Source organism: Entelurus aequoreus, linkage group LG27, assembly GCF_033978785.1.
Source record: "Entelurus aequoreus isolate RoL-2023_Sb linkage group LG27, RoL_Eaeq_v1.1, whole genome shotgun sequence".
Classification (NCBI taxonomy): domain Eukaryota; kingdom Metazoa; phylum Chordata; class Actinopteri; order Syngnathiformes; family Syngnathidae; genus Entelurus; species Entelurus aequoreus.
The window spans coordinates 27,956,798-27,979,468 of record NC_084757.1 but is presented as its reverse complement, the minus strand read 5'-3'; the positions used below and the strand labels follow the sequence as shown (position 1 = coordinate 27,979,468).

General features: G+C 39.4%; 1 protein-coding gene across 2 annotated transcripts in view; it reads left to right on the top strand.

The window, feature by feature from the left end:
• The window catches only part of rnf11b (ring finger protein 11b), a 61,524-nt gene extending 41,179 nt beyond the window's left edge, over positions 1–20,345 (top strand). For both annotated transcript variants that reach the window (XM_062039024.1, XM_062039025.1), the window contains 2 exons: positions 11,229–11,398; positions 19,839–20,345. In XM_062039024.1, coding sequence (XP_061895008.1) covers positions 11,229–11,398; positions 19,839–20,010 — 342 coding nt within the window. In that variant the 3' untranslated portion in view covers positions 20,011–20,345. The remainder of the gene's footprint in view (positions 1–11,228; positions 11,399–19,838) is intronic.
• The last annotated feature ends 2,326 nt before the right edge of the window (positions 20,346–22,671 follow it).

The window sequence follows — 22,671 nt, the reverse complement described above, 5'->3', positions numbered from 1 at the left end:
GTCTATTATAACTGGTAGGGGGCACAATATCAACAAAAATATCTAGGGGAAAAAAAATCAAGTAGGTCTACCTGATTCACTTCAGTGAATGACTGTTGCAGTGTCGTCATGGAGAGCGGTCGCATCTTTTTTCCCTCCCACGGTAGCAATCGTTTGATTCCACACTTTCTCCTTTTTATATTGTGGATCACGGATTTATAAATAAATGATAAATGGGTTATACTTGTGTAGCGCTTTTCTACCTTCAAGGTACTCAAAGCGCTTTGACAGTATTTCCACATTTACCCATTCACACACACATTCACACACTGATGGCGGGAGCTGCCATGCAAGGCGCTAACCAGCAGCCATCAGAGGCAAAGGGTGAAGTGTCTTGCCCAAGGACACAACGGACGTGACTAGGAAGGTAGAAGGTGGGGATTGAACCCCAGTAACCAGCAACACTCCGATTGCTGACACAGCCACTCTACCAACTTCGCCACGCCGTCCCTATTTGTATTTTAAACCACCTCGGATACTTTACCCTCTTGAAAATGAGAGTCGTGAACGCGAAATGGACAATCACAGTGACTTTTATCTCATTGACAATACATCGGCGAAGCACTTTAGCTTCGGAGCTAACGTGATAGCATCGTGCTTAACTGCAGCTCGAAACAGAAGAAACATGCCCCTGACTGGAAGGATAGACCGAAGATCAACAATACTACTATTACTTCTACTCTCAAGAGACACTGAACTTAACCCTGGACCTCTAACCACCCGGTTAATTTTGTCCCGGCTGGCGAAGCCCAGCAATGCTACTGCTAACGACACCATTGAAGCTAACTTAGCTTCGGGACCTCCTATCTGCTCGACAGAGGACTTCACTCCGTTCATCGACACGGTGGAGGACGACCCAGACATCGATGAAGACAGCGGACCGGCGGCGAACAGCACGGCGGCGAACAACGCAGCGGCGGTCAACGAGGTGACTGTCGACATCAACAGTGCGGAGGTCCTCCTGGCCTCTTCCGAGGCCGTGGGGGTCTTCACCGCGTCACCTGGACCCCCCAAGGTCTACACGGGATACAGGGGATTCTTTGTACAAACCTGGTCGTTGTTCTCAACAACAACAACATCACCAAAACCCGCAAAACTTCTTCAACTACGCCCCTCCCCCATCACCTGGCCGTTGAACAATGTGCCTCTCTCCCCCTCCCCCAAGTCTCTCCACACAAACAGTGATTTGGACTGCAATACAATTCCATCTTCTGGACAATACCTCTCCCCAGCGGACTCTGATGTTATTTTTGGTTCCAGTGGGCTACACATCATCCACCTTAATGTGAAGAGTCTCTCTGGAACTAAACTCGACCAAATCAGAGAAATGTTCCACAACAATAAAGTAAAAATCTTGTGTTTCTCTGAAACTAAATTAGATCAAAGTGTTTCTGACTCAGAGATAGAGATAGAAAACTTCTCGGTTATTAGAAAGGACAGGAATAAACATGGTGGTGGTGTTTGTATGTATATTCACCAGGATATTAAATACATAACTCGCACCGATCTTAACCACAATAACCTTGAATCTGTATGGGCAAAAATCAAATTCACAAACGCTAAGCCGGTACTGATAGGGACTGTTTACAGACCCCCTAATCAGAGTGATTTCTACGGTGCTCTCGAGGAGTGCTTGGCTGGTGTAGACAACGTGGAGAAAATTATAACTGGAGATCTGAACACAGATATTCAACGCAGAGATGCGCCTGTCTTCAGATCCTACAGCAAGTTTTGTAATCAACACGGTCTTTCCCAACTAATAGCACTACCTACAAGGGTGTGTGATTCCACCCAATCAACCATAGATCTCATTCTCACTTCAGACCGGCCTACAATAAAAAATAGTGGGGTCATGTTCTGTGGTCTTAGCGACCACTATCTAACCTTCTGCACCTGCAAAATAGCTAAACCCAAAGCCAATGGCCACATAACAGACCAATCCAGATCCCTTAAAAAATACTCCAGTGATAATTTCAATTTAAAATTAGATGAGTGGGACTGGTCCCCTGTGCTCGCGAGCAACCTGGTCGATGTTGCTTGGGATCGCTTCAAAACAGCGTTCCTAAAGATACTAAATTACATGGCTCCCGTGAAAACAGTCAGGATCAAAGCCCGCTCAGAACCATGGATGAATCCGGACCTATTAGCTGCCATAAAAGACAGAGACAGAAAATACTCAGAATATCAAAAGTGTAAAACAGAAGTAGATAAACAACCCAATAATAACAACCTCAAATCACTCCTTTCGACTCTCAAAAAGCAATGCAATAAATTAAGAAATAAGTCAACCAACCTGACTAAATCCTTAAAAAAAATTACATTAATGACAAAATAGAGGAAAACACAAATAAGCCACGTGAGCTCTGGGAAATTCTCAACAACCAGCTTCCCGGTTGCAGCCAAAAACTTAAAACCAAACTCACCAACATCAGCATCAAGGAGGGTGACTCCCTCATTAAAGACAAAATGGAGGTCGCAAGCAGACTTAACACCTTTTTCACCAGCATAGCCGCAACTCTTGTCAACAAGCTATCCCACCACTCTGGACGCTTTGGTGTAGAACACATTAAAGCCTTCTACAGAAAGCTAGGAGTATCCAACAATGATTTCAAATTAGAAATGGTCACAGCTGATGAGGTGCTTAAAAAATTGAGCGCGCTCCACCCACACAAGGCCACTGGCCTTGATAATATTCCCTCCAGATTCCTCAGGAACTCTGCCTCCATCATTGCCCCAATCATCACACACATAATAAACCTCTCAATTTCACAAGACCAAGTACCAAAAGATTTTAAGATAGCAAGAGTAACTCCCCTCTTTAAAAAAGGAAGCAAATTGGAACCTGGCAACTACCGACCTGTTTCTATTCTCAGTTCCATTTCGAAAGTAATGGAAGAAAATAGTTTATGAACAGGTCGATATTTACCTTGTCACTAATAAACTCATGTACAAATTCCAATCCGGCTTCAGAACTAACCACTCCACTGACACATGCCTTCTCTTTCTGACCGACCACATCAAACATGAGGTGGACGCGGGCAAATACTGCGGCATGGTCATGCTGGACCTTCAGAAGGCCTTTGACACCGTTAACCACGCTATACTGTTGGATAAGCTCAGAGCAATCGGATTTAACAAAACCTCATGGAGCTGGATGCAATCTTACTTGGAGGGGAGGGAGCAGGTGGTAGAGGTAAACGGCACCGTGTCCCCCCCCTCTCAGTAAGCTGTGGAGTCTCCCAAGGCAGTACATTAGGGCCTTTACTGTTCCTAATATACATAAACGACTTGTCATCGGCATGCGACTGTGAATTGTTCTTGTTTGCGGATGACTCGGCCCTGCTGGTTACAGACAAGGACAAGTCACAGGTGGAGAAAATCCTCAGTGCTGAGCTCTGTAGAACTTGCACCTGGCTCGCTGACAACAAGCTATCCATACACTTGGGTAAAACGGAATCCATCCTGTTTGGGTCCCACATCAACCTTAAGAAAGTCAACGACTTCACTATAAAAGTGGGTGACATTGTTATCACAAGGAAGGATGAGGTCACCTACCTAGGTTCCATTCTAGAGGCTAATCTTTCCTGTGATAAAATGGCAACCAAGGTAATCAAAAAGGTCAACCAACGAACGAGATTTCTCTATAGAATCTCCTCTCTGGTCAACAAAAGCACCATGAAGATTCTAGCGGGAACTCTCGTTCAACCCTTTTTCGATTACGCATGCACCTCCTGGTACCCTAGCACCTCCAAAACCCTCAAATCTAAACTCCAAACATCCCAGAACAAGCTAGTCAGATTACTTCTAGACCTCCACCCCAGATCCCACCTCACTCCTACCCACTTCTCCAAAGTGGGCTGGCTCAGGGTGGAGGACAGAGTAAAACAACTTGCACTGAGCCTAGTCTATAAAATCCGCTACACCTCCCTGATACCGAAGTACATGTCAAACTACTTCCTTAACGTAAATGACCGCCATAACCACAACACCAGGGGAAGCTCCACTAACCACGTTAAACCCAGATTCCGATCTAACAAAGGTCTTAACTCATTGTCTTTCTATGCCACATCAATATGGAATGCGCTCCCAACGGTTATAAAAGAAAGGGCATCTCTATCCTCCTTCAAAACCGCAATAAAAGTTCACCTCCAGGCAGCTACAACCCTAAACTAACACCCTCCCCGGATTGTTAATAATCAAATGTAAACAATCAAATGCAGATACTTTTTCTTATGCCTTCTGATCTCTCTCTCTCTCTCTCTCTCTCTCTCTCTCTCTCTCCTCTCTCTCTCTCTCTCTCTCTCTCTCTCTCTCTCTCTCTCTCTCTCTCTCTCTCTATCCACTACTAGCTGTACATATCCTACCAAGTCAGACCTACACTGTTCCAAAATCCATTTCTCTGTTCTCAATTGTTGATGACTGATGATAACAACCAAACCAACCCCCCGCAGACCCCGGATTGTAAATAATGTAAATAATTAAATGTGATTATCTTGTGTGATGACTGTATTACGATGATAGTATATATCTGATAGTATATATTTGTATCATGAATCCATTTAAGTGGACCCCGACTTAAACAAGTTGAAAAACTTATTCTGGTGTTACCATTTTATGGTCAACTGTACGGAATATGTACTTCACTGTGCAACCTACTAATAAAAGTCTCAATCAATCAATCAATAAAGACTTGAGTCAGTTAAAGGAACCATGTTGTTTCATCACTACTACAAGTTGATGTCCGTCCACATATGTGGTAAGATTTTTATGTGATTCAATTTCGTATTCGTAGCTCAATGTAAAAATGTTCAACTTAAATCCTCAAGGAAATAATTGACTCGAATGTCCTATTTCCTAGTGGGAAATAGGACTGTAAAACAATCCAGCTAAATAGCCTGGAACTTAATTTCTCGAGGTCCAGAGTACCTGAGGTGAAAAAAGGGCTATTGACAATAAGAGACCTTTAACGATCTGTCACAGGTGGTGTGAGTTAACAGTGTATGGTCATGTGTTGTGTATACATTCATGAGGTAATGCAACCACCAGATTTCCACTTTCACCATTTTTTTCCTGTTGTTTGTTGTCACTCCTGAAATATTCAACTCATAGTTCTCACATGTGGATTTGTGTGAGGTTTTGTCCGTCTGAGGCGCATCACTGCAAAGGTGTTTTGATTTGGCTTCCTGTCTGCAGTCATTTTTTAAATTTTTTTTACAAGTCATCCCTGAGATGTTTGAATACTTTGGGCATATGCAGCATGGTGAAAACAGCCATTTTACGTTTCAGTTTTCCCCACATTCTAACACCTCTGTTGCTATGTGCTTAGTTCAGCAGCCAAACCTTTGCTTGGCAGATGGCACCAAGGTCCAAATGTTGGCTCAGCTATCTTTTCTCCCATCTCTCTTTTCACACGAGCCAATTCACTAAACTCTGTTGCCCTTGCCTGCTGGTCTCCTGGTCAATGTGAGGTTACATAACTAACAGTTGTTGCAGTCCAGCTGACTGACCATGTCCAAAAGGAGAGAGAGGGGCCTGTAATAACAATTAGACTGCTGACCGTCACACAGCTGATGAAACACACACACACACACGGTATGAAATATTGTAATGTCGGCAGAACGACAATGAGGCAGGATAACTGTGCACAAATCAGCCTTTTATTGGCATTTACAAGATGCATACCATACAGAAAGACACACTCCGCACTTCAACGGAGCTAACGCGGCTCCATCCATCCATTTTCTACCACTGGACAGTATCTCTTTTTTCTTGGGCTGCCTCTAACTAGCAGGCAAACGCCGCTGCCCTCTGGAGCCTAACCCCAGAATCACAAATGTTGACAAATTGCCATTGGTCTGAAAATTCTTTATTGTCGCTCATTCTACTTATGGCTCTGGCAGATGTACAAGTAAATAAGCAAGCAAAGATTTCGGTTTTGACTTGGGAAATATTGACATCCATTAATGTTGGTGTCAGTCAGGGCCATTGAAATAAGTGTTAGAGTTAGAGTTTGAGTTTATTTCGAACATGCAAGCATACAACATGATACATCACAATTTCCAGTTTCTCTTTTCAACATGTTCGAAAAGGAGTAGGAAGAAGCAGAGCTTATTTAATCCTACCCCTTTTCTTTACATAACAATTGCTGAAACTTTTTTATTCACTTCCTGTTCTCAATTTATTCACAATAAACTCCATAGGTAATCACAATAAAAATAAATAAATAAATAATAGTAAGAATTTAATAATAATAATTGGTGGAGAAAGTCATATTTAATATGATGAGATAAGTAAGATTACTTTAAGAATGAATGAATGGATGGATGAAATAAATTGAGAATGTTTGTCATGGTTCTTCTTCTTTGTACTTTGTAAACACTTTAAGTTTGAAGAGTTTCTTGAAGTGGATCATGTTAGTACATTGTTTGATTGCTTTGCTTAATCCATTCCATAATTTAATTCCACATATTGATATACTGAAGGTCTTAAGTGTTGTACGTGCGTACAAATGTTTTAAATTACATTTTTCTCTAAGATTATATTTCTCCTCTTTTTTTGAGAAGAATTGTTGTATATTCTTGTGTAGCAGGTTATAGTTTGCTTTGTGCATAATTTTAGCTGTTTGCAAATTCACTATGTCGTGGAATTTCAGTATCTTTGATTCAATAAATAAAGGATTTGTATGTTCTCTATATCCAACATTATGTATTATTCTAACTGATCTTTTTTGTAACACCGTTAATGAATGAAGTGTACTTTTGTAATTATTTCCCCATATTTCTACACAGTAGCTCAGATATGGTAACACTACTGAGCAGTAGAGAATATGAAGTGATTTTTTGTCTAGAACATGTTTTGCTTTATTCATTATTGACGTGTTTCTTGCTACTTTATGTTATATTTTTTACGTGAGATTTCCAGTTCAATTTATCATCAATCATTATACCTAGAAATTTGGTTTCATTTACTCTTTCAATTTCTATTCCGTCTATTTGTATTTGTGTTTGACTTTCTCTTCTACTATTTCCAAATAGCATTATTTTAGTTTTACTAAGATTCAACGATAGTCTGTTTTTGTCAAACCATCTTTTTAATTTGTTAATTTCTTCTGTTATTATTTGTATTATCTCCTGTGTGTTCTCTCCTGAACAAAACGCTGTTGTATCATCCGCAAATAATACTAACTTTAAATCTTTTGTAACTTTACAAATGTCATTTATATAGAGATTGAATAATTTAGGTCCTAATATTGATCCCTGAGGTACACCACAGGATATATTTAGCGTTGTAGACATGTGTTCGCCTAGCTTCACGTATTGTTTCCTGTTCGTTAGATAACTTCTTATCCAGTGTGTTATACATTCCAATCTAAGATATATGTTACTTAGAATAAACACAATAATCGGCCATCGTTAAAAAAACTAAACATTTTTTTTAGTCATGCTTGAAAAAAAAAGATATTTTGTCCATGAGGTATCCTAAATGTTTTCCCATGACTGTATGAATTTATTTATATAGACAAACTTTCTTACACCTGAACTGCTGGGGCAGTGCTCCTCAATTATTTTCTGTTACGCCCGCCCTAGGAAAAAGAAAACATTGCACGTTCATTTGTCTATAAAATTGTTGTAAGTACACCTCTGCATAACATTGTATCCTTAATAACATTAAAGAAAAAGAAAAAAAGAAATATAGGGCAATTCACAACAAATAATAACTTTATTAACATTGTTTTTAGTCTGTTACAGAAAGATTTGAAGAGCATCAATTTGCCTGAAATAAAAAAATAATGTAATCCTTAATTAAACTATAAAAAAAAGGTTGACCGACTTGAACCATTCGATACTGAAAATTAAATTAAACTCAATAAATGATAATACATTTAAGTTGATCATCAACATTAAAGGAAAACTGCACTTTTTTGGGAAATTCTTTATCGTTCACAATCATTATGAAAGACATGACGACAGATTTTTTTTAATGACTTCTAAATATTAAATACATTTGAGCAAAAGTTCTCTTACAATGGAGCTTATGGGAGCTGTTCAATTTTGCCGATAGAGCCCCTGATAAAACATCTAAACACCTCCCTTGAGGTTTTATATACATTATGTAAGTATATATGTAATGTAGTAACAGGCACATTTATAATAACATTTAATATTTACGTATTTTGATTATTTTAAGCATACGCAGAGCATTATTAAAAAAACGCATCACTTCATAGCTGATTATTACTCACTGCAGACTTTATGAGAGCCAACAAACATAATAAAACATTACTTACTGTGTAAGGTCTGCTGTCATTAGGATGCCGACTGCTAGGATGTTTATAGAGGGGGAAATTGCTGGGACAAGAGGGGGATAAGACAACACCAACAATAACAGAACAGCATCAGCAAATACAATATGTACAAATATTATACGAAAATTGATTGCAGAGAAGCAAACAGTCAAGTAAATATTATTAACACAGAAATGACAATGAACATTATTGCACTACAAATGGAGCAATACAAATACCAATAGAAATAGCACTATTGATAATGAATAGTAATAATAATAATTACCTATGTTATCAACAATGCAATTGTTTTAAATGCCACAATACATACATGTAATTCAAACTTGAATTACAAAATAAAGCAGATAAATGGAGGGGGAAAAAGCGTAGCAAACTGTATTAACCTTGTAGATTGTTGTAGTAACAATAGGTTACGCTTTGTCAGTGTGCCGTGTTTTGCCCAGTTTCCCCTAGGGGAACAACGTTAATATATGTTTGATGAAACTTGATTATATGCATGAGTGTATGTATACATATGTGTTTCTATATGTACAGTATGTGTACACTGTATGTATGTTTGTACAGTAAATATGCGTGTGGATGTACACTACCGTTCAAAAGTTTGGGGTCACCCAAACAATTTTGTGGAATAGCCTTCATTTCTAAGAACAAGAATAGACTGTCGAGTTTCAGATGAAAGTTCTCTTTTTCTGGCCATTTTGAGCGTTTAATTGACCCCACAAATGTGATGCTCCAGAAACTCAATCTGCTCAAAGGAAGGTCAGTTTTGTAGCTTCTGTAACGAGCTAAACTGTTTTCAGATGCGTGAACATGATTGCACAAGGGTTTTCTAATCATCAATTAGCCTTCTGAGCCAATGAGCAAACACATTGTACCATTAGAACACTGGAGTGATAGTTGCTGGAAATGGGCCTCTATACACCTATGTAGATATTGCACCAAAAACCAGACATTTGCAGCTAGAATAGTCATTTACCACATTAGCAATGTATAGAGTGTATTTCTTTAAAGTTAAGACTAGTTTAAAGTTATCTTCATTGAAAATAAGAACATTTCAATGTGACCCCAAACTTTTGAACGGTAGTGTATGTACCGCATACTTGCCAACCCTCCCGGTTTTACCGGGAGACTCCCGGAATTCAGCGCCTCTCCCAATAACCTCCCGGAAGAAATTTTCTCCCGATAAACTCCCGGAATTCAGCCGTAGCTGGAGGCCACGCCCCCTCCAGCTCAATGCGGACCTGAGTGGGGACAGCGGCGACAGTCTGTTTTCACGTCCGCTTTCCCACAATATAAACAGCGTGCCTGCCCAATCACATTATAACTGTAGAATGATCGAGGGCGAGTTCTTGGTTTCTTATGTGGGTTTATTTTTAGGCAGTTTCATTAACGTCCTCCCAGCGCGGAAACACACAACAACAGCAGTCACGTTTTCGTCTACCGTAAAGCAGTTCGTCTGCCGTAAACAGCAATGTTGTGACACTTTTAAACAGGACAATACTTCCTGGATAGCCTCCGGAACACTGAAATTCAAGTATTTCTTTTATTTATATGTATAATAAAATAAATATATATATATAGCTAGAATTCACTGAAAGTCAAGTATTTCATACATATATATATATATATATATATATATATATATATATATATATATATATATATATATATATATATATATATATATATATATATATATATATATATGAAATACTCAAGTTGGTGAATTCTAGCTGTAAATATACTCCTCCCCTCTTAACCACGCCCCCCGCCCCCAACCAAAGCATACCACTGCATACTACAAGCGTGTTCCCCGGGGTCACACGCGGCCCCTCCTGGCATCGCACGTCCCCTAAGAGGTCCCGCTATTATTTGAAAAGCATTGTGCTTGGGCGAAGATTTGTTTAAAAAAAATGCACCCCTATTGTGTTGCTTCTGATATTATTTTTCTGACATATACACTACATTACTAAACCCCCAAATTTGACCCCAAAAGTTTGATTGACTTGAAATTCCTCACAGCTCAATGTGCTCAACAAAACACTCACTGTAACACTACAGTGTTCTGTTCAGTTCAGTTCCAGTTTTGTTCAAACATGCATATGATACAATGTAATGCATCACATATTTACAGTTGTTTCATTACAGCACATCCAAAAAGAATTGGTGGGTTATATGGACGGGAGGGGGGAGGTGTTTGTTATGCGGATTAATTTGTGGCATATTAAATATAAGCCTGGTTGTGTTGTGGCTAATAGAGTATATATATGTCTTGTGTTTATTTACTGTTGTAGTCATTCCCAGCTGAATATCAGGTCACCCCCGGCTCTCACAGCATCTTCCCTATCTGAATCGCTTCCACTGCCCTCTAGTCCTTCACTCTCACTTTCCTCATCCACGAATCTTTCATCCTCGCTCAAATTAATGGGGTAATCGTCGCTTTCTCAGTCCGAATCGCTCACGCTGCTGGCGTCCATGATTGTAAACAATGTGCAGATGTGAGGAGCTCTACAACCTGTGATGTCACGCTACTTCCGGTACAGGCAAGGTTTTTTTTTTAATCAGCGACCAAAAGTTGCGAACTTTATCGTCGATGTTCTCTACTAAATCCTTTCAGCAAAAATATGGCAATATCGCAAAATGATCGAGTATGACACATAGAATGGATCTGCTATCCCCGTTTAAATAAGAACATTTCATTTCAGTAGGCCTTTAAGTGTCAACACCTTGCGCTTGTTGTTAGCAGCTTTTTATGTTAAGGAAGGAGGTCTTATGGAATAAATGTACTCATGACTGTAAAAGATTGTGTTTCTGGAATCTTAGTTGCCCAGATTGTTGTTCGTGTGGGATTATTAGTGGATGATATTTGTGCCTGTCTTTGTAGGCGCAGATCCATATTCCTATCTACCACCCTACACCCAGCCAGGCCCGTCTTGCCACCCAGCTGACAGAAGAGGAGCAGGTGCGTATTGCCCAGCGTATCGGGCTGATCCAACACCTTCCGAAAGGTGTTTACAACCCAGGACAGGACGGCACTAAGAAAAAGATCAGAGAGTAAGTACAAACTATTGTACTTGGTACACATAATACATATTTTGCTTTAAAAAAAAAAAAGCCTCAGCCTTCCTTGATAAAGAGGCTCTATCCATCCATCCATCCATCCCAGTGGTACTTAAACTTAAGAATGTTTTGAAACAAGAGCTGTCTCTCGGCTAATTGCTATGCATTAAGTTGTTAGCAAAGATTTAAGATTTAAATTACAAGCATCCCCGCCATTAAATGGCGTAGCAAATGCCACAGTGAAACCCGTAAAATCTGCCCAAAACATCTGGTCTTAAACGCTAGCATTAGCTTATAGCTAAAAATCGACATAACTTTGTTTTCCAACCATGTGAAAGAAGAAAGTGGGTGTGAAGGAAAGTGCTGAAAAGTAGTAGTAGATGATATTCTTTGAATGAAAGAAATACATAATCAACAACATTAAAGAGCGTATAGCCAACTTGGCAGAGCAATTCGAGGGTAGCACTGCTAGTCTTCACCATACTGGACCACGGAGTAGTTAAACGCCAGCCAATGAAGGTAGATAATACATAAAAGGCAGACATTTATCCATGAAAATGTGGTGAAGCTGCTGCTGGTGTGTTTGACGGGGAAAGAACTGGAAGGAGATACCGTAGAAGTCTACTTTGCTGTACATTATTATTATATTACTTTAAAATACCGTACCGTTCGGTACTGCTACAATAATAAACATTTGAAAAAGGACAATGCACACAACAGCGGAAGGGAAAGTGACAAGAGGAGCAGATAGAGGGAGTGGGGAGTTGTTGGTGTCTGCATGTTTGTGCTTTGGAAGAGTGAGTGGCCGCTCTAGAACGAGAGAAGAGATACTGTTTTCTCCTCTGCTGTGATATTATTCTGTTCTTGCATCTTTCCCCAGAAAAGACTGTCTTGATCACAATTAACACTTGATGTACTTACTGTACTGTGATTATACTTGTCTTGTTAGTGCCATGAATTTACTTCTCTCAAATAGTCTTTTTGTATTTATTTTTTTTAACTCCATGCTGGCCTGTTGAGTTTTTGGACTCTTAGTGGGTTAGGAAAATGGACAGAACTTGTCAAAAGGCACAAATGCTGCAGTGTTGATACTTGTCTTCTGCTGCATAGCGAGTGAAGTGGAAGGCACCACCTCCCCATCAGAGTTATGCCCAGTTTTCTCACTGGCAGGTGCATGAATGAAGCCAGAGACATGGTTCGCACACATAGGCATATTTGGCGTCATCTAAAAGTTCATAAATTAAAAAATTTGCATATAGAGGGGTTAGTAAATCTAGGTTCCACTCTATAGGTGGGTTGCAAACACGTGACCTAGAGGCACATCCGGGCATTTCTGGGTTTCAGACAATGGTCTCGGGTCCCATTAGGCTACTGTTTATTTACCTGAATATGTGCAGATTTGGGTGTATTTTGAAATGTTTCGAGGCAAATATATGAGCGATCACAGGGTATCCGCGGGGTCTTTAAAAAAATTCAAAAAAAGTCCTAAATCCAATAATTTGAATTTAAGGCCTTAAAATCTCATAAAAGGTCTTAAATAAGATTGTGAAAGGTCTTCAATCAATCAATCAATCAATGTTTATTTATATAGCCCTAAATCACAAGTGTCTCAAAGGGCTGTACAAGCCACAACGACATCCTCGGTACAGAGTCCACATACGGGCAAGGAAAAACTCACCCCAGTGGGACGTCGGTGAATGACTATGAGAAACCTTGGAGAGGACCGCATATGTGGGTAACCCCCACCCCTCTAGGGGAGACCGAAAGCAATGGATGTCGAGTGGGTCTGACATAGTATTGTGAAAGTCCAGTCCACAGTGGATCCAACACATCAGCGGGAGTCCAGTCCACAGCGGGGCCAACAGGAAACCATCCCGAGCGGAGACGGGTCAGCAGCGCAGAGATGTCCCCAACCGATGCACAAGCTAGTGGTCCACCCGGGGTCCCGACTCTGGACAGCCAGCACTTCATCCATGGCCACCGGACCTATGCAACTCCCCCTCGCAAGGGACAGGGGAGAAGAGGAGAGAAGAAAAGAAACGGCAGATCAACTGGTCTAAAAAAAGGGGGGTCTATTTAAAGGCTAGATTAAACAAATGAGTTTTAAGATGGGACTTAAATGCTTCTACTGAGGTAGCATCTCTAACTGTTACCGGGAGGGCATTCCAGAGTACTGGAGCCCGAATAGAAAACGCTCTATAGCCCGCAGACTTTTTTTTTTTTTTTTTTTGGCTCTGGGAATCACTAATAAGCCGGAGTTCTTTGAACGCAGATTTCTTGTTGGGACATATGGTACAATACAATCGGCGAGATAGGCTGGAGCTAAACCGTGTAGTATTTTATACGTAAGTAGTAAAACCTTAAAGTCGCATCTTAAGTGCACAGGAAGCCAGTGCAGGTGAGCCAGTATAGGCGTAATATGTCAAAAGCCTTGCAGCCGCATTTTGTACCAACTGTAATCTTTTAATGCTAGACATAGGGAGACCCGAAAATAATACGTTACATTAAACGAGACGAGACGTAACGAACGCATGAATAATGATCTCAGCGTCGCTAGTGGACAAGATGGAACGAATTTTAGCGATATTACGGAGATGAAAGAAGGCCGTCAAAATCTATTGACGTTACTTTTATTTAAAACATGCATAAACATCAGTCTCGCTTTGAAATGTTTCGATTTTTAAGGACGCTATAACGTAACTACACAGCGGAACTAACTTTGCTACACCGGTCAGAATTTATGGAACACCACCAGCTATTGCTGTGCGTGCACAGCTGTGTGTTGACAGCTTAGTTAGCATAACAGCAGAGAAAACTTAACGAAAGCCCACAGCAAAGCCAAATGACTTGCATAAGATGGGTAAGTAAAAGTTCAACGATTTGTGTCTCCTGAACGATCAATTTAATGCATGGTTAAACCCGGTGGATGGAAACGTATAAAGTGTTTAGTACCCAGATGTGCAGCCATCGAGGAGGGAAGCGTTTGTAAACATGTCGGTGAAAGTGAATGGAATAATAATGTAAAAGTCAAAAATCCGGGATAAGTCTGTGTCGAAAGATGTTGAAACGCCACACACACTTGCACAACTTTACAAAGATAAACGTAACCCCCCTAAGGAGTGTTATGTGGGTTAAGTGGCGCCAATTGCTAAAGGAGATCACTATGAGATGCTTAGTCGTGAAATCATACTATTACATACAGAAAGCACACACTCATTTTTCTGTGGTAGTAGTGTACTCAGCAGTAAAACTAGAAAAAAAACAACATAATTCTCTTATATTATTTATATTATTTGTTCCAATAATTTCAGGTCAGCTTCTCATGCCTAATCTTTTTTTCCAAGTTTATACAGCAACCGACATTAAAAGCGGTTGCCTGTTTAGTGTTTACTCTCATCTTATGGTGAGGAAAGCAATGGAGATTTGCGAATGTCATATTGTCATTCCTAAATAAAAACGAATCCTTGTGTATTAGCAATATGTTTTCAAAAAAGTCACAAAAAACAGGTACAAATGTATCGATACACACCAGATACAAAATGAGCTTAGCACATTTGAATGTTATCCACATTATTCAGATCCAAATTCTGTTTGTGGCTTGCAAGCCATAATCGCCTTCCTTCTTTTTGACAATCACTCTGTTTGCACACACTGTCTTTCACAACTTTGTGCAGATACAGTAGTACTGCAGATGTTTTTATCGGTTTGCTCAATTCTGACAGCCAAAAAAAACATTAACAAAGTTAACCATTTAGCTTCAGCAGAAATGCTAACTGTCCCTTTCACACACAAAATATTGTTGTGCTTTCCTCTACCATTGGTGACGTTGAAGTTGTTACATGAAAACACTTGATATGAAGCACACTGCACCTTTTGCAAGAAAACACTTCTATGGCAAATCTGAAAATTGGCTGTTACGATGTTTGCCAATATTTTTTTCAATTAGTTTACACTAGAGAAGCTCCTGGTGTGTTTAGTTAGTTTAACCATTTTGTTTCCCAATGTGAAATAGCAGTGAATGAATTCATATACTTGACTATACGGTGGATTCACAATGTTTATTACTAGGACTTAACATGAAGTTAGTTTATTTGCACAAGTCTTTGTAGTTATATTTAGGCATAGCAACCACAAAAGAACACAAACTAATCAATCTCTTTTCTTACGTTTAGTTCTGCTATCAAATAGTAGAAAATAAACTCAATTGCATCAGTGAAAGTTTCTCAAACAAATCAAATGTTCAAACAAACATTTTACAAAGTGATCACTGCAGACACAAGCAGTCCGTGTCTATTCCACAAGATGATGAAAGTGATCTATTTAAGAGCCATTTCCTTCGGCGCACTTAGTTCTTTTCCTGACTTTATTACCTTTATGAGCCACTTTTTTCGGAACTCTATGAAAACTCTTTCCTATCTCTCTATTTGAACCACTGGAACACCCAGGAACAGAACAGCAATACAGCATTTTCTGCTCAAACTCTACACTCACACTTACTTGTTTTAAACTGCTTGACCATCGTGTGAATTAAGCCGCAAAGAAGAAAAATATGACAAGGATATGACGTCATATGCAACCCACCTATTTGAGTTTTCAAAAAAAGCCAAAATCTGGTTCACCGCTTGACAAAAGTAATTGAGGAATAAAAGGCAATTTACCACATGAAAGTGTTAAGTGCTACATTTGTCACTGCGCATGTGAGAATGACGTGGTAGGGAAGTGACGCTGTTGTTTAGCGGGAGTGAGTTGTTGTTATAGAATAGAATAGAATAGAAAGTACTTTATTGATCATGTTGCAGTAGTATTAGTACAGCCATTAAAAAGTACATTTGTCGTTGAGTCAACATTGGTAACAGAGGATGGCTGCTGTTAATTATAAATTACCACCAGCTTTTAATGAGAAGAAGTCTTACGAAAGCTGGAGACTGGTTGCTGACTTGGTTAAGAAGATGCAGGCCTTGGCGGTTTCCTTGTCACCAATGTGAAAAGCGAGGGACAGGATGCTGGAAATACCCGCAGAGGATTTAAACAAAGAGGATAGTATGAGTATACTTCTAAGAAAAAACCAAGGCCGGTTTAGCAAGCTGTGTGCGCTCCCGTGAAGGAAATCAATTTTTGGCAGGCAATCACATTTTGGCACAACACCGGCAAATTTAAACAAAACAAAACTCCTGCGGAAAGCGATAATCGATAAAAAACAAAACAAGCAAACCGGAGTTTTGACCGGGGAAGGCAGGGTCGGTAAAAATAAATAAATAAATAAAAAATCTAAAAGACACAAAAAGTGCGTCAACGCCAACATTTGTGTGTCTATATATATGTGTGTGTGTGAATATACAGTATATGTGTGTGTATGTGTTTATATACATATGTGTGTGTATATATTTATATGTGTGTGTGTGTGTGTAATATATATACTGTACATGTACATGTATGTATGACTATATATGTATATGTGAGTGTATATACAGTATATGTGTGTGTATTTGTTTGTGTGTATATATATTCATATATATAAATGTGTATATATATATATATATATATATATATATATATATATGTATATATATATATATATATATATATATATATATATATATACACACACATACAGTATATTGAGGTACTTTGACTCGGTCATTTAAGTAGATTGCTTGTTACAAAAGCACATCTTGACAAACATTGGATTAAAAACATGGATGATTTTTTGTGTCTTTAACATAGCTGTGTCTCAATTCGGGGGCTGCATCCTTCCAAGGACCCAGCCCATGATACATTTATTTTTTTGCTTGTTGTAGTGGGACATGTACCTTTTAAAAACACGCAGACAATCCAGAAGATGTCCCGGAAAGAGTCCTCATGGTTTATCCATACAGCAACACCATACAATCTTACTTTATTAATATGTGATTCACAATTGATGAACTTTTCTAATCTTGTCAAATTTGTTGCTTTATAACTAGTACCGGTAATAATAAATATTGGGATAGCATAATATTATTACTATTATGATCATATAATTATTTGCAATGAAGGTAGATGAAATGAATCACAACTACAGTTTCAGCACATTAGTTTATTAATTTATATAGGTTATAAAAATACTTTGTCTTTAAATGATCATCCAAACTGGTATATACATGTTTTGTGTCATTTCTTTGCTGTGTTGTCAAAGTCCTCTTCCTTGAATATTCTGCACAGCAACAAAAACAGGAAAGTTAAACACAAGATCACAATAATCATTAATAAAAGTAAACATTTTTAAATAACATGCACATGTTCACAAAAATCAGCAATAACTAATATCGGTACATTGATGCACACTTTTACAATACTTCATTATTCCGCCCACACATTCATATAACATAATTACAGGCCTCGAAATTTTACTTTTTAAGGTCAAGGCCAGTGTCTCCTTAAAGGAGGGTTCATATTTTAGGGCACCAAGGCAAGTTAGAAGGGCACCAAGGCAAGTTAGAAGGGCACCAAGGCAAGTTAGAAGGGCACCAAGGCAAGTTAGAAGGGCACCAAGGCAAGTTAGAAGGGCACCAAGGCAAACATTATTTTCTTTCGAGGCAAGGGCTCTAAAGCATGCATGTGTCAATGTGATGGCTATAAGATGTAACTGCACTTTTTGTCAATATAGATAAAAATAGCGTTCATGTATGAGATATAGGGCTGCCAATTATGGCCAAAGTAATAATTAAGATTATTGTTATCAATATTGAAATCATGGCAACACTAAAATGGTCCCTAGTGTGTGAATGTGAGTGTGAATGTTGTCTGTCTATCTGTGTTGGCCCTGTGATGAGGTGGCAACTTGTCCAGGGTGTACCCCGCCTTCCGCCCGAATGCAGCTGAGAAAGGCTCCAGCATCCCCGCGACCCCGAAAGGGACAAGCAGTAGAAAATGGATGGATGGATGGATGATTACTGATTGTTAGGTAAAGCAGTGTTGGGGTGTGAACGTAATACCACGATGTAATTTGTAATGTCTAATAAAAAGACTATAGATAAACATTCTCCATATATCTAAAGACAAATATTTTTTTTTTATATTTCTTAATAATGTCAAGCTTTTTGTCGTTACATGATGCCTTTATCTCTATTTTTAAATTTTGATAGAGGGAGGATTTAAAAAAAATTATTTATTCATTTTTTAAAGTCATGTACCTTTTATATGTACATGTAGATTCTATATCGGGACCGAACCACTAAGAGTTTGCGCAGAAATATGTCGTATGGGAATTAACTGTACACAATAAAACATTAACATTAAGCGTTCGGCTCCGTTTCCTACGAGGGGAAATCTCGTCCGCCGTGATTATCAAGCCAATCGACACTAGTACGCATGCGCCTGACTTCGTGTTGCCTAAAATGCATTGATAAATGAACATTTTTTGGTAATTAAAAAATTAGACGGTATTACTAACAGTCTGGAATTTTATTGCGAATTATCATTATTCCGTTTATTGTTACATCCTCAGTCCATTAACAAGTAAATAGTCAAGGAAGGTCACGGTATGTTATTGCCGCAGATGTTGGTCAATTTTTTATGGCATTATGGCAAATGACAAGGGCTGTTGCGGCACGTGCCGCTGTTGCCGTGGTTAAATTCGAGCCATGTAATTAAGTTAACTTAATGTGTTCTAAAACAGTAAATTAAAAGATGTCAGGCTTTACTTTCAAACGTTAAAAAAAAAGCTCCGCGCACCAAGCTATCTGCAATGGCCGGATATATGGCTCTCCCTCGGGGTAAAAAGAGGGTATTACGATAGTCAAGGTCTCGTATTTTACACAAATGTATTTTGTGTCAAAAAAAATTTGGGCTGTTTTAAATGAATAAATAAAGCTATACTTACATGTTAAAGTCACTCTTTCCTTTCTTTTTGAAATGGTGCAGCCTTTGCGCACGGCGACAACGTCAGTACCCCACAAATACGCACTGCAAAGGATGCATCTGCCTAATTGAGACACAGCTACAGTCCTTCTGCCGAGAAGTTGGGTGTGGCAAGAAAATACTCGATACAAACATTTCCAGTTGCACAAGAACACACACAGCCGCGGTTGGAGAAACGGCAACCTGCTCTGGCCTTGTGGTTAGAGTGTCCGCCCTGAGATCGGTAGGTCGTGAGTTCAAACCCCGACTGAGTCATACCAAAGACTATAAAAATGGGACCCGTTACCTCCCTGCTTGGCAGTCAGCATCAAGGGTTGGAATTGGGGGCGGCCACCGCTGCTGCTCACTGTTCCCCTCACCAGGGGGGTGAACAAGGGGATGGGTCAAATGCAGAGGACAAATTTCACCACACCCAGTGTGTGTGACTATCATTGGTACTTTAACTTTAACTTAACAAAGATTGATGATTCATTGCATTTTCTTCCATCATAACCTGATGGAAGCAAATAGTAAATCTGTGCATTTTTGTCTTCAGGTGCGTCATCTGTATGATGGACTTTGTGTATGGGGACCCTATCCGGTTCCTGCCCTGCATGCATATCTATCACATGGACTGTATAGATGACTGGCTGATGAGATCCTTCACCTGCCCGTCATGCATGGAGCCTGTGGACGCTGCACTGCTTTCCTCCTACGAGACCAACTGACAAACAAGTGCCCACTGTTATCCACACATGCAAACACACACAAAGACACTAGTGTAACTTCCGGAATTAATAACAGCAGTCAAATGTTGGAGGAATAGTTCAGGAATAGTGGCCCTGCCGGTCAGGATTGCGTCTGGGAAAACATTTGGAACAGGAAGGCAAAGTTAGGAGCAAAAGGACTGTGATGACAATGTCTGTCCACCATAATCTCGTCCTTGGAAATACTGGCTCTGTGCTGCACATATGTAATGACAAAAAGACAGCTGCAGTATGCAGAGATCCCCAATGTGAAATGTCCAATTGATAGTTCTCTGGTTGTTGAACTTTAAAAAAAAATAAAAAAAAAAAAAAAAAAAAAAATATATATATATATATATATATATATATATATATATATATATATATATATATATATATATATATATATATATATATATATATATATATATATATATATATATATATATATATATATATATATATATTTTAAATTCAGCATAATAGCTGTTTGGTCCCCCACCCCACCTGCATGGAAAAAAAGCTCACCTCAAAATTCTCCCAGTTTACTCTGAAAGCACAAATGTTTATCCCAGCTTCTATGTGTCACTAACACATGCATATATGCAGTGATGAAGACTACAATATTTGAAGTGTGTCAGATGAAAGCCCTGTTTTTTACATTTTTGCACAATACTACTACTAATAATAATCAACTGTATTATTCATTGTTGGCGACAGTTGAATGTTGTGGCCTTAGTTACATGTGAGTAAAGGTTGTTCTGAGCTGCTAAGGCGCTATCGCAATTAATCACAGAGAAATGTTGCATTAATCATTAATAAACACGGATTGATTGCGCAATTTGTTTTGCCGGTTACCTGAAAGGTAGCGCAGCTTTCTATACAGGATTTTAGATAATACTGTTAACATGTTTTGAGCCAATATTAATTTAATCATCATTTCATTCACGTAAAGCATTTTGAGAAATTTCTGTGTATGACATTTTGACAAAAACATTGAATTTGTGTGAAAATATTGGTCTTTTTTCCAAAGTAATTGGAATTAGGCGAGCAAGTATTTTATTGCAAATAATTTTGATTAATCGAAATTTAAACATGCTGATATATATGGTCATGACATAATCATCTTATATAAACCAGGAAGTTGCCAGGTAACGAGCAAACACAAATCGGATGTTTCTTTGGCCTTGGTTGAGGTCCATGCTCTACGAGACTACTTTGCACAGTCATGTATGTGTATGCAAACTTCTTCTAGAATAGATTGACACTTGGAGCTCATTTGAACTTTATTTGAGCTACATTGCAGCTGATAGTGGTGCTCTTTCTATTTATTGCCATAAAAATGACTCATGGGCACAAAGACACAGCTGCACTTGAACTTGCCTAACGTCTAGTACTTCTACCCGTTTATTTGAAATGGCAGAGTTAACGAGTAGAATGTTCGGTGTGTTTGTTTGTGTAAGATCCTTGTTAAATATTCCCTACTTGCAATATGCTGAGTGTGTTATTATAATAAACACTGCAACTGAACAACTGTTGCGGTATATTTCGATTTATTGTAGATATTGAAGAAAAGATTGTAAATCATGGGCAATTGAGTCTGTGTGTGAGGAACTCGCATGGCAACCATTTGTGTGTCCCCGAGATGCAAGAACCAGGAGGAGGATTAGCAGGTAAAATGATGTTAATTATCATAAACAGAAAATAAAGCAGTCTTGCATAAAAAGTTCCAAACGTAGAGAGTCTATCATCGAGCCCTGAGGGGTGCTCGAGAGAAAACATAAATAGACATATGCTGATTGGCAGCAGGTGTGGACCGGCTGCCAATCAACGGCAGGTGAGGAGAAAACAGTGCTCAGCGGAACAAACAGGAAATATAACAAAATAAGAGCACTGACAGGAAGTAATACAAAAACCAGGAAACAAACAGAAAGGAAGTGACCGATCGTCACATGTGACTCATAAATCACCATGACTTGATATTGTGTCCTTAGCCGCAGCTTCATGCTCAAACTTGTGCAGTCTGACAGTGTCGTACTGTATTACTATTTATATTGGGCAACTTCCAATAGATCGCTCTAATTGAGGAGCAGCACGTTTCTTAAAGCTCTGTATGGTTATGTATTGTTACTAAGTGTATAGTATAAACGCAAAGCTCCCATTTTTCATAAGTTGAACTCAAAGATCTAAAACTTTTAATCCATCCATCCATCCATCTTCTTCCGCTTATCCTAGGTCGGGTCGCGGGGGCTGCAGCCTAAGCAGGGAAGCCCAGACTTCCCTCTCCCCAGCCACTTCCTCCAGCTCTTCCCGGGGGATCCCGAGGCGTTCCCAGGCCAACCGGGAGACATAGTCTTCCCAACGTGTCCTGGGTCTTCCCCGTGGCCTCTTACTGGTCGGACGTGCCCTAAACAGCTCCCCAGGGAGGCGTTCGGGTGGCATCCTGACCAGATGCCCGAACCATCTCATCTGGCTCCTCTCGATGTGGAGGAGCAGCGGCTTTACTTTGAGCTCCCCCCGGATGACAGAGCTTCTCACCCTATCTCTAAGGGAGAGCCCCACCACACGGCGGAGGAAACTCATTTCGACCGCTAGTACCCGTGATCTTGTCCTTTCGGTCATAACCCAAAGCTCATGACCATA